The sequence below is a fragment of the Ruditapes philippinarum genome, unplaced genomic scaffold (assembly GCF_026571515.1).
Source record: "Ruditapes philippinarum isolate M1 unplaced genomic scaffold, ASM2657151v2 ctg1758_1_1_1_1, whole genome shotgun sequence".
In the NCBI taxonomy this organism is placed as follows: Eukaryota; Metazoa; Mollusca; class Bivalvia; order Venerida; family Veneridae; genus Ruditapes; species Ruditapes philippinarum.
The window spans coordinates 97,577-111,320 of record NW_026864878.1 but is presented as its reverse complement, the minus strand read 5'-3'; the positions used below and the strand labels follow the sequence as shown (position 1 = coordinate 111,320).

Here is a 13,744-nt window from a genome sequence, read left to right as displayed (position 1 = left end):
TAAAACAATTTTAGGCATAAATTTGCTTGTGTAATCGGCGTGTGTAAACATAAACAAAACATGAGGCGAAGAGCACAGCGTTTTATGCGCATATATTTTACGAAGAAACTTATGGATGTATATGTAAGCAAAGATAAAGTATTTCTCAATATGATTCAAATATTAACATTCCGTAACATATTAAATTCAAGCCGATATTTAATAGTTCAATATGTCATCCTGCATGATTTTACGTTTAGATGCTGAGATCTTCTCACAAGATCCGGTTGGGGTTCAAATTGTTTGTATCCTGTGGCACTGGTTGCATGTGTAGAATCAGTAGCTACCAAAACGTTGTGTAAAAGTTATACATGCATCAAAATTAACTTAAATTTACCATAAAAATGATAACGAATATTGACCAAAAATAATCTAAATCACTCGACAAAGTCATAGCGATTGCAGACAATGAATCGTTAATATTGCTACAATGTTAAAAGGCCGAGAAAACCTTGACTTATAAATAAAAACTGGAATAAATAATGACTGTTGAATACTCTTTTTTTTTTAAATCAAATCTTGGTTATACTTTAGCATATCTAATGATAAGTTATACAATTAAAGTATAAATTTCTGCTATATACCTTCACATACAATTATTTTCATATTCATTTTTTTTTTCACAAATGGACCTAATTAATACATGTTTTGAATGTATTCTGGCGCAACATTTCTCAAGATAATAGGTATAATATATTTCATACGGTGTCCCGTAAAAATCGACAGTTGATGATGAAAAGTCGAAAGTAATATAATGTATCGAGTTTTCACCATCGTGGTTTCGTTATTTCGACTTTTCTACATAGTACCTTTGACTTTTCAACACGGCAGTTTCGCTATTACGACATTTTACTATCGCATTTTCGTATTTTTCGTGGTTTCGAGTTACGTGTGTGTCAGAATGGCCCTAACGGGACTCCGTAAATAAAACAATTTTTGAGGGACAAATCAACACATAAGTATATATACACAATTGTCAGTACTGCTGATGAGACCACTGTTTTATTCATTTCAATTTTCGACTCTTTTCAATCAGTAAAAAATACTTTGAGTAAAATATTAAAAATGAAATATAATTATCATTTAAATGATCACGGGAGACAACTTGAAATACAAAAAACTGACTTACAATAACTTAAACTACACAATCATGTCCCCGGTATCAATTTCAAAATTTGAAAGACCGTGAACTCGTGAAGATAACGAAAGAAGATTTTTTTGTTTCTTTTCTGGTTGATTTGTGTTTGAATGAATATTATCAAAATAAAGTTTTCTGTTAAGTCTATATTTGTTTTATTTTCAAACCATCTAAAGGTTTATGAGCCAACATGGCTTTGTTATTATCAAGTTAATTCGGTGGGTCATTCCATTCTTAAATAATATACACTTATATAAATATTCATATGCATTCATTTTACCTCATAACAAGCTCATCATTGAATGAAACTCTTCTACTCGAAGCGCCGAATATCTCAATTTTGAAGACGGGGTTATCATGTCCACTTTCTTCAATTTCGGCATTGTCCTCGGACCACGTGACAATTCTATTTTTAGAAACACCTGCCCAGTCATCAGGGCGACCTATTCTAGGCATTTGGAAGTCTGCTTGTCCAACAATACTTGTTTTATACCGCTTTCTATCATTTTTCTGTTTAACCTTGACCTTTCCTTTTTCGCCGATACCCGGAAGTGGCTGTAACTCTGATAAGTTTTTTTGATTTCGCGTGTAAATAATCTTCTGCATTTTGCGTGATTTTCCACGATTTCACAGTAACAGACACTTTGGCAATGCCGAATAAAGTGTAGGTGTTCTAATCCAGTCATTTATAGAATAGAAATGTTGTTAATACGTAACACATGTTAATACCTAACACATGTTTATACATTTCATGCTCAAAACCTCCAAGGTTTGTCTGAATAACGTTTATTTTCACATTAATGTCCTTACATCTTAGGAATTACATTCAATCTATAAAGCATGTAATCCGTTGTCTGTTTTACTAAAACCAGCATATTTTCAGAATTTCTATTCCGTACATACACAAAAATCGTGTTAACCGATGAAAATTCCGCCCGTTTTGTTTTCAAACTGGACATCTATTTTCATTAGAATATAACATGATATACCATTGCACAGAAACTATACAAACATTTTTGTTGAAACAGTTCGGATTAACACTAAAATAGTCGTGTGAACAAACGGATTATCATTAATCCTTGATTAATATGCATTCTTACACAAATAAAAAGCGGTGGCTTAGACGAAGGTTTATCATGTTTCGGGAAGACAGAAAAAAAATGTCTCAGCGGACTTGTCAAGGTGTGGTCTTAAATGTGAATATTTCGGATATAAACAATATAACTATTTATAATATATATTGTATCACTGATTCGAATAGTTATTTTAAATCTTGAAATTTTACTTTCTTTGACTGGAGTTCTTCAGATCTGACCGTATTTTCAAAAGCATGCAGTTTACTCTGTTTGCCGTAACCAAGGCAACCTGCCGGAAACCAGTGTTAAGAAAATATTCTAGAATGAATATAGCTGCGACAAAAAGCAATTAAGAACCAGCATAGATGTGACAAGACAATATTCTAGAACCAACAACAATGTGATATGACAATATTCTAGAACCAACAACAATGTGTCAAGACAATATTCTAGACCAAAAACAATGATAGAAGACAATATTCTAGAATCTACAACAATGTGACAAGACAATATTCTAGAATCAACAACAATGTGACAAGACAATATTCTAGAATCAACGACAATGTGACATGACAATATTCTAGAATCAACAACAATGTGACATGACAATATTCTAGAACCAACAACAATGTGACAAGACAATATTCTAGAACCAACAACAATGTGTCAAGACAATATTCTAGAATCAACAACAATGTGACAAGACAATATTCTAGAATCAACGACAATGTGACAAGACAATATTCTAGAATCAACGACAATGTGACATGACAATATTCTAGAATCAACAACAATGTGATAAGACAATATTCTAGAACAACAACAAATGTGTCAAGACAATATTCTAGAACCAAGAACAATGTGACATGACAATATTCTAGAACCAGCGACAATGTGACAAGACAAAAACAATGATACAAGACAATATTCTAGAATCTACAACAATGTGACAAGACAATATTCTAGAACCAACAACAATTTGGCATGACAATATTCTAGAACCAACAACAATGTGACAAGACAAAATTCTAGAACCAACAACAATGTGTCAAGACAATATTCTAGAATAAACAACAATGTGACAAGACAATATTCTAGAATCAACAACAATGTGACAAGACAATATTCTAGAATCAACAACAATGTGACAAGACAATATTCTAGAATCAACAACAATGTGACAAGACAATATTCTAGAATCAACAACAATTTGGCATGACAATATTCTAGAACCAACAACAATGTGACAAGACAATATTCTAGAACCAACAACAATGTGACAAGATAATATTTTAGAATAAACAACAATGTGGCCAGACAATATTCTAGAATCAACATAAATGTGACAAGTTAATTTTCTAGAATCAACAACAATGTGACAAGACAATATTCTAGAATCAACGACAATGTGACATGACAATATTCTAGAATCAACATCAATGTGACAAGTTAATATTCTAGAATCAACATCAATGTGACAAGACAATATTCTAGAATCAACAACAATGTGACAAGACAATATTCTAGAATCAACAACAATGTGACAAGTTAATATTCTAGAACCAACAACAATGTGTCAAGACAATATTCTAGAATCAACAACAATGTGACAAGACAATATTCTAGAATCAACAACAATGTGACAAGTTAATATTCTAGAATCAACATCAATGTGACAAGTTAATATTCTAGAATCAACAACAATGTGACAAGACAATATTCTAGAATCAACAACAATGTGACAAGACAATATTCTAGAACCAACAACAATGTGACAAGATAATATTTTAGAATAAACAACAATGTGGCCAGACAATATTCTAGAATCAACATAAATGTGACAAGTTAATTTTCTAGAATCAACAACAATGTGACAAGACACTATTCTAGAATCAACAACAACGTGACAAGACAATATTCTAGAACCAACAACAATGTGACAGGATAATATTCTAGAATCAATATAGTTTCATCAAAGTACAGAATTGAAACATAAGCTTACAGCGTCTAACAAAATCGAACTAAAATAAACCACTGCTATCATTCATTTGCAATATGTCCTTTTCTACTTCAAATATAATATTAAAAGTACACGATTTATATTTATTTGCATTTGAATACGAAACCCTCTATTGTCAATTAAATGCGAGAATGCAACGTACAAAATTTAATGTAAACACGTGAATGCATTAACTATTGAAAACATAATGTATAGAAAAGAGGTTACATAAAGGAAATTAAAGAGTTTTTATCACAATCATGAATTTATTAAACTACCGTTTTTTTCCAAAATAGACGTCGTTGTATTTGTAATGTTAAATATAAGTTGAAATAATTGTTTGTATTTGAAGCTCTCAGGTACTTAGCAAGTACGCTGTATTTGTATCTGGGTAGGTCGTATATTCCAATGGACATATATCCTATATTTAAGAAAACCCGATATGCTTAAAATCACAATTAATAGTGTGCTATTCTCTAATATTTATCTTACACATTGACAATAGTTAGCGTTGAAGATTTCAAAGAAATTTTTTAATAAAAGCATGTGTAAAAATAACACAAATGAATAAAGGAAACATTAAACAAGAAAAGAAACTGTGTAAGGTATAACACGGAGACCGGTTACGCTAATATTTACACAACTATTGGAACTTTTACATTTGTTAGTATTTAAAGAACTACAAATACTTTTCTATATGCCTGAATAAAGGAAGTGTTTGATCTAACGCATGCGTTACTAACAGTAACTTTCATCTTGACATAGATCTATATACAAATAAAAAGTGAGAATAACACTACCGTATAAAATTATTGGATGAAATTTGAAGAAGCATACTTCAAAATACCTTTGTTTGTTTATACCGTTTAGAGGGAATGGCACATGCACGAAAACAGTTTCAACCCTACTTGAAATAACTGCATGATATTTTGTTCCTGAGCGATATATTATTTAGGAGTTTTTTTATCTGTTAGCTATAGTGGCTGAATTAGAACGTTTGCAAACGGCACGTTGTCGGACTTACGTCTTGTCACTAACGATGCTCGCCAAACGACGCGTTGTCGTGCGGCGTGTTGTAGCGAAGTCACATTTTCGACTCAAAACGAACGATTGGCTTATGAGCCAAACGACAGCGCGACATCTCGACAACGCGCCGCAGGACAACACGCCGTTTTGGCGCGTTTCGTTAGCGACATGACGTAAAGGCAATAACAATATACTGTAGGTTGTGTTTTCGCTATCGACAATGCAACGCCCAAAGTGTACTAAATCAGACATCATAGTTAGCTTGATTTAAATGCATTTATGTCATTAAAGACCCTACGTGCAGATATTTTCCCATTCATATTGGGCACAACTGTCAAAATTATAGCACTTTCATTCCCTTATAAGTCCTTCTTTGATATATGAAATAAAGATTTGATTTATAGTTGTTCCAGTTATCTAAAATTTTAATAAATGCATGGAGTTTTGGAGGCCGAAATAATAAAGTTCCGTCGTTGCTATCAAGTTTAAGCGTTGTTGCGGGTGATAAAGCTACAAAATACTTCTCTTGGTGTGTCGTAACCAATTTCAGAAAATATATGAATGATATTGAAAATGAAAATATATCTAAGTTCTTTTTTATGGTACAAAGGGTGAAATGGCCGATGACAATTTCTATAGGTCATTTTATACATCAATTAGAGCCTAGCTTAAAATAATACAGGCTTCATTATTTCATCATTTAAATGTATACATACATGATTTATAGAAGTCAAGGACATTACATATCAAGTAAAAACTTCATTAAAAATTTTTAGTGCTAGATTTAGGAAATACTAACCTACCATATGTAGATCCATGGGTCGCTGGTAAGATCCTCGGACGAGGCGGAATGTCTCAGTGAAAACTGATCTCGGACATGAGTCCAGTGCACATTTATCTTACATAAATTATTTTGAATTAGAATTGGACACTTACGGAGAAATTGGTAATTACTTATAAGGTATCAAGGAAAACCTGTTAGGTTTACCGGCTACCGTGTTATGACCGAATATGTATTGAAATCAGCAAAAAATAGACAAATCAAACAACCAAAAAAATTATATATCATATCAAAAGGCTATCATATTTCATGACAAAACGTGCAGTGAAGGATCTTGTCTTGATCCCTATATCTATGAACCTGGTTCATTTTACATTTGCTAAGTATTAAAATCCCACCTCTATCACAAATAAAATTAATACCATATATATAGATAGCAAGTGATTTTCTCGTTTTATTTACAAAACAAAATCCAAAGTATTATTGAAACAGAACGTTATCATCGTGTACAAGGTCTTTATTTTTTTTCCGAATAGCTAAAACTAACCGCTTATACCTTTAGCTAATAAATAAATAAATTTGAACGGTTCCTCAAGATTGATATAATTGTGCTAACTAAAATAATAAGCATTATACATAAATTAAAACATGACGTTATCAACTTGCAAGAAGTCTATTCTTTTCTTCTTTTCCGAAAAGTAGGATCTATCCACCTATATCAAGCGAAAGAAATCAAGAACGGTAGCCCTATCAAGCGTTTAAGCGTTGCATAATTAGCATAATATTGAACGGGAACGGTGACCAACTGAGTCTGAGCCCATGGATATTTGGCCGGGGTCCTTCGTCATACGACACTTGCACTTTTAGTAATTATTCATGTTAAACACGGATCCCACGGAGATTTAAGCTTTAAAGCTTTGGAGATTTAAGCTTTAGAGCTTACCACGGCTTTCCTAGATTAAATCCTCACACTTGTGTATAGTAGATGTTCATTTAAAATAGGATAAAATAATCATAAGTTACCGCCAGTTTTCTATTAAAGTGACAACTTGGCTACAATATGTTTGCATTAAACACCCCTGTAATAAAACACCGTGTCTTGTGTGATACAATAATACTAGTAGTTGGATTTAAAATGCTTAACATAGAATAGTTTTATCTTCAGATTTGTTTTCATTCCATTTCTGTTAAATGTTTATAGTTGTTTATTTACATTTATTTCAGTACCTATGTATTACAATGTAAATATGTTTGTTGCGCCTAAATATAAACACTAGTCACTCACTCAATCAATCGAGCAATCAATCAATCAATCAATCAACCAATCAATCAATCAGCAAGTTTATCAGTCAGTCAATGGACCGATCTATCAAAGATACTATATTAATTTGTAAATTAAAGTTCATCCGGTATTTCAAGAACAAGTAACACATGGCGAAACGATCTTGACACGAATGAACGTTAAAAGATATCGTTTAGTCACATCGTTGTTTCATCGTAAACTCATTTAGTCGTATAGTTTTGCCTAAATACGATGCGAGACAGTGAGAGCAATTTTTGGTTTCTGCTTTTCGTGCTTCGATCCAACAAGCCATTGTTAAAAGGGATAGCACGTCGTTATTAATGGTATTTTTAAGTGTTGTCCGCATTTTGATGAACAAATAAAAAGATAATTTGTATGGTAAAAACGTCGAAGTGACATTATTTAATTCTACGTGCAAATATTTCCAATTCATATTGGGCACAACTGTCAAAATTATAGCACTTTCATTCCCTTATAAGTCCTTCTTTGATATATGAAATAAAGATTTGATTTATAGTTGTTCCAGTTATCTAAAATTTTAATAAATGCATGAAATTTTGGAGGCCGAAACAACAAAGTTCCGTCGTTGCTATCAAGTTTAAGCTCAGATGCTTACGTTGTTGCGGGTGATAAAGCTACAAAATACTTCTTTCGATGTGTCGTAACCAATTTCAGAAAATATATGAATGATATTGAAAATGAAAATATATCTAAGTTCTTTATTATGGTACAAGGGTGAAATGGCCGATGACAATTTCTATAGGTAATTTTCTACATTAAGTAGGGCCTAGCTTAAAAAAATACAGGCTTCATTATTTCATCATGTAAATGTATGTATAAATGATTTATAGAAGTCAAGGACATTACATATCAAGTAAAAACTTCATTAAAAAATTTTAGTGCTAGATTAAGGCAATACAAACCTACCATATGTAGATCAATGGGTCGCTGGTACGATCCTCGGACGAGGCGGAATTTCTCAGTAAAAACTGATCTCGGACATGAGTCCAGCGCACATTTGTCTTACATAAATTATTTTGGATTAGAATTGGACACTTACGGAGAAATTGGTAATTACTGGTAAGGTATCAAGGAAAACCTGTTAGGTTTACCGGCTACCGTGTTATGACCGAATATGTATTGAAATCAGCAAAAAAATAGACAAATCAAACAACCAAAAAAATTATATATCATATCAAAAGGCTATCATATTTCATGACAAAACGTGCAATGAAGGATCTTGTATTGATCCCTATATCTATGAACCTGGTTCATTTTACATTTGCTAAGTATTAAAATCCCACCTCTATCACAAATAAAATTAATACCATATATATAGATAACAAGTGATTTTCTCGTTTTATTCACAAAACAAATTCCAAAGTATTATTGAAACAGAACGTTATCATCGTGTACAAGGTCTTTATTTTTTTCCGAATAGCTAAAACTAACCGCTTATACCTTTAGCTAATAAATAAATAAATAAATAAATAAATTAGAACGGTTCCTCAAGATTGATATAATTGTGCTAACTAAAATAATAAGCGTTATACATAAATTAAAACATAACGTTATCAACTTGCAAGAAGGCTATTCTTTTCTTTTCCGAAAAGTAGGATCTATCCACCTATATCAAGCCAAAGAAATCAAGAACGGTAGCCCTATCAAGCGTTTAGCGTTGCATAATTAGCATGATGTTGAACGGGAACGGTGACCTACTGAGAACGCCGTCTGCCTCTGAGCCCTGGGATATCTACCGGGGGCCCTTCGTCATACGACACTTGCACTTTTAGTAATCATTTATGTTAAACACGGATCCCGCGGAGATTTAAGCTTTAGAGCTTTCGTGGGCTTTCCTAGGTTTAATCCTCACACTTGCGTATAGTAGATGTTCATTTAAAATAGGATAAAATAATCATTAGTTACCATCAGTTTTCTATAAAAGTGACAACGTGGCCACAATATGTTTGTATTAAACACCCCTGTAATCTTATGAGATACAATAATATTTTGATTTAAAATGCTCAACATAGAATAGTTTTATCTTCTGGTTTGTTTTCATGTCATTTCTGTTAAATGTTAGCAGTTGTATATTTACAAATCTTTCTGTAACTATGTGTTACAATGTAAATATGTGTGTTGCGCTTAAATATAAACACTAGTCACTCACTCAATCAATCGACCGATCAATCGATCAATCAATCAAAAAATCAATCAGCAAGTCAGTCAATGGACCGATCTATCAATGATATTATATTAATTTGTGAAGCTCATCCGGTAGCATTTCGACCAAGCGAAACAATACGATAAAAATATCGTGTAGTCACATCGTTGTTTCATCGCGTACTCATTTTGACGTATAGTTTTGCCTAAATAACATGATGATGCGAAAATGGGATGATACGAATCGAGACTGTGCATGAGATCTACTTTTCGTGCTTTCGTCCAACTAGCCATTGTTAAAAAGGATAGCACGTTAATAAATTATGGTATTTTTAAGTGTTATCCGCATTTTGATGAACAAATAAAAAGATAATTTGTATGATTAAAACGTCGAAGTGACATTATTTAATTCAAACGCGCAAATTAATGGTTTACGGAAACGTTAAAGGGCCTCCATTTAGTGCGACTGTCATGTATAAGTATGCTGATTTTAATTCCATTTAATCAGAAGTTTAGACTAAACAAATCAATTTAATTTATTTATAACAAAACTGTTTATTTATTTATTAAGTTTTTGTCCAGGCGAAAAATGTATCTTTTCGTTTTTTGTAAAACATTTGTCTTTTTGATAAAAAATCATCTAGACAAGAAAATTTCAAGCATTTTCAAGAAACCGACTTAGAATAACAACAAGAGCGATCAGTAATCACATGTGTCGCCTCATAATGGCCAATTTCATGTTGGGACAAATTTTGTGACAGACGGACAGACAGACGGACAGTGCACAACTAGACTTGGTACTGATCAATCATGTAAAGTTAAGATAAAATTGCACCAGTAGCTTATGAGGAGTAGTCCGGACAAGCTTTTGTGTATTAGGCAACACACAGAAAAAAACACATTTTAATCAAAGGGCCATAACTCAGCCAAAAATCATTCAACCGGAAAACCCGTGCAATACACGCAAGGACTTGAGCTACAGATCAATCCTGTAAAGGTTTCATTGAAATTGCATAAGTGGTATAAGAGAAGTAGTCCGGCCAAACTTTAAAATTAAAAATTATTAAAGGGCCATAACTCTGACAAAAATCATTGAACCGGAAAATGCTGACAATATGCACAACAAGACTTGATACTAATCATTCCTGTAAAGTTTGGATGAAATTGCACCAGTAGTTAATGAGGAGTAGTCCGGACAATTTTTGTGACGGACGGACGGACAGACAGACAGACAGACGGACAGACAGACGACGGAGAAATGATCCCTATATGTCGCCACTACTCCGTAGAGGCGACACAAAAATGGTATTGTCTTTGTGAATAAGATAAATTGTTTTATGTTATGATGTCTAATCAAATCAAATAAAAATCAGTCGTCTTTCACCTCATGATCGCACTAAATGAAGGCTATTTCCCGTTTCCGTAATGGTTGATATTTCTATCCTTGATATTACAAAAAAAGCAATTGCCGCGAAGGACCTTATTAACAAGACCAAAGTATAGACACGCGTAAATCTACATGTAAGTGAGTGTTAAATCAGTAAATTAGATTGAAGATTATTACCAAAATGGTCGAAATAAACCACAAGGACTAGAGTCCGATCACGCTAGTCCTTTTTTTAACTAAAATAAGAGACTTAATTAGGTGGACCCAATAATTCAATACATTATGTTCTAGGTTGCAAATGAAGCAATATGCAAGTTTATAAACACATAATGAAAAATACAAAATAAAATACAATATACAGCAAATTGCATAAATTGTTATATTGACATGCTTAAGAACGACGTAGAATTCTTATGAAACGAACTCTTTTAAACACAGAGTCTTACTCTTCCTATACCATTAACTGTTGTGTTAAATTGATGGAGTAAATGGATAATTTAATTGATTGAACATTACTTGTGTATTTTCCTACTGAAAAGTCATATTGACTTACAGCAATCGGAACTCCTCGGCTATTATTCATTCTTATCCGAAGTTTAACGGAAAGAGCCCAGAAGATGCAATTGTATTTACAGGTTACTTTTATCATTGGCGGAGTGATTTCAATATGAGGACATAAAAAGTTCTTATAAGACTGTACACGGACACATTTTGAAATAGGAAGACTCGTCTTACTATAAAAGGCTTGGAAGCATACCTCTCAACTGGTCCAGGGTCTGAGTGCGTCTCCGTCCAAATCTTAGCCCTTGCCCTGGCTGCCTCCAACCTTGACTGATGACTTCCCGGCGGGCCGCGCCTCACTGACACAGTCGGAGATGTGTCGCCACTCGAGGTTGCTGAAGATTCCATCGCAGTGGTATTTCTGTTTCCAAATTTATACTGAATACCATGTGGTCTTCGTAACGATCCTGCTCCGAATTCTCCAATGCTTTGCTTTTTATCAATCGAATCATCCGAGCTGCTGTCGAAACGAACCCGTCTTCCCGACATACTTCTTTTTGGAGATTTACTTTTGGGATTTCTATTTTCATCAGGGTATTGTGATACCATGTCAACAGGCTGTTTCCGTTTTTGATCCCTTGGTCTTTGAACATTACCCAAACTTTTGCTTCTGTCCATTTTAGCTTTTTTATTAACATGATTGTTATTGTCGTCTGATGACGGTTCATAAGACCTTGACCTTAACTTCTTGCCATCATGATGAACAGACTGCAAGTTCTGCGATATTTCCAGCAAAGACTTGTTGCCCGTTTTACGATGTCCATAATGTCTGTGACTGGATTTTTCGTTATTTTCTGGCTCAACACCGGAAGTTACCAGTCTTCCGGTGCCAATTTCAGGCAAAATTGACATGTTAGTAAACCAATGACACTGCTCACTGATAAATAGAATCTGTATCACTTATTCCATAAAAATGATCCAAAATACGAAAAGCGCAGACGAAATACGTTTTACAATCTAAATCATAGCACCGTTCGAATCTTTTTTAGCAATATCCAGATGATCAATTAATTTTATTTGCCCAAGCAGTGGGGAAAAAATCTTTTATCAAAAGTAATTGAAATTCACCCGGCGTATTTTGTTTATTATTCAAAAGTCCATTATGAGTTCTTCGTTTTCGCCTTTTATACGAATCCAATAAAAAGAATGATGATGAAAACCTTTTATTGCCGTTTATTACATTATAAAAGTACACACACGTCAATAGTCTTTCATTTGGTTATTAATCGACCGCCTCGCATGCATCTCTTAACAGATTTAATTAAAAAGTTAGCCTTCTGTATAACTTTCTTTTCAAATAAGCAGACAAAACAATCTAAAATTATCATAGAAAATACTCCGACAAAAACTGTGTTGTAACTATTATAACTCTAAAATCGTCGGAAAAGTACAGTATTGTACCACAAACAGTTTTCTGTCCATTTTGTTCCTCAATTGAAATTTAAAATCCACTGTCCATATATGATATTATGAAATAGCTTGCTATCAAGTAAACGTTTACTTATTTCGTTAATCCATAAAAGTTGTAAAACATTTTTACCTGTTGTCAAAATACGATATTTAAGTCTAAACTGTTATATTTATCAACGTTAAACTTGTGTTATATCATAGAATTTTACTATCAATATCACATTTTGCGTTAATCCTTGGCGTAGCCCTTTAAAATATAATACAAAAAAGATATAAGTAGCTTTTTGGATTAAAACACAAAAAATATTAATATGTAACACACTTTTTTCAGGATTTTCAAGTTTTTAAAACGCGTAACATACAGTAATTTCTTTCTAAAAGTTTAAGTAATAGGTCACCATATCATTTGGTCGTAAATTCGGCCACAGACCTTTTATCAAAATATTTACACATATTGTATCAACTACATATTATTACATTTTGGATTTATTATGTCTTTTATAATGACGTCACAGAACATCCCCCCTAAAAACAAACAAAACAAAAAAACAAATTTCCCGCTAATTTTGATTTGTCCTCCTTCAATTGTTGGAATAATTCTATGGATATCAGAGTGAAAATTATGTCAGTAAGTGAACAGGTCACAGTGCACGGTTAATCACACGTCGGTTAAGGTTTAGGCCTTATTACTCAAAAATATTTTATTTCTGATTTAAAGTTATGGGTTTTACATGTAAATTATGAATTACTTGTATTTGGCTTCCATGTCCTTTACTAGAATCTATCACACTCGATGGTACCCTGCCTAACCTGGCAAAGCAAGATCAACTCGAGTAAAAAAAGGGGGCCAGATAAATATAC

The 13,744-nt window shown here is 32.9% G+C and overlaps 1 protein-coding gene across 2 annotated transcripts in view; it reads right to left on the bottom strand.

The window, feature by feature from the left end:
• The window catches only part of LOC132727132 (probable replication factor C subunit 1), a 54,363-nt gene extending 41,208 nt beyond the window's left edge, over positions 1-13,155 (bottom strand). The window contains exon 1 of one of the 2 annotated variants that reach the window (XM_060712541.1): positions 11,670-13,155. In XM_060712541.1, the coding sequence (XP_060568524.1) occupies positions 11,670-12,325 (656 nt within the window). In that variant the 5' untranslated portion in view covers positions 12,326-13,155. Of the gene's footprint in view, positions 1-1,457; positions 1,975-11,669 lie in introns of those variants that run through there. The other variant, XM_060712543.1, reaches the window with a different exon arrangement.
• Positions 13,156-13,744: the final 589 nt, after the last annotated feature.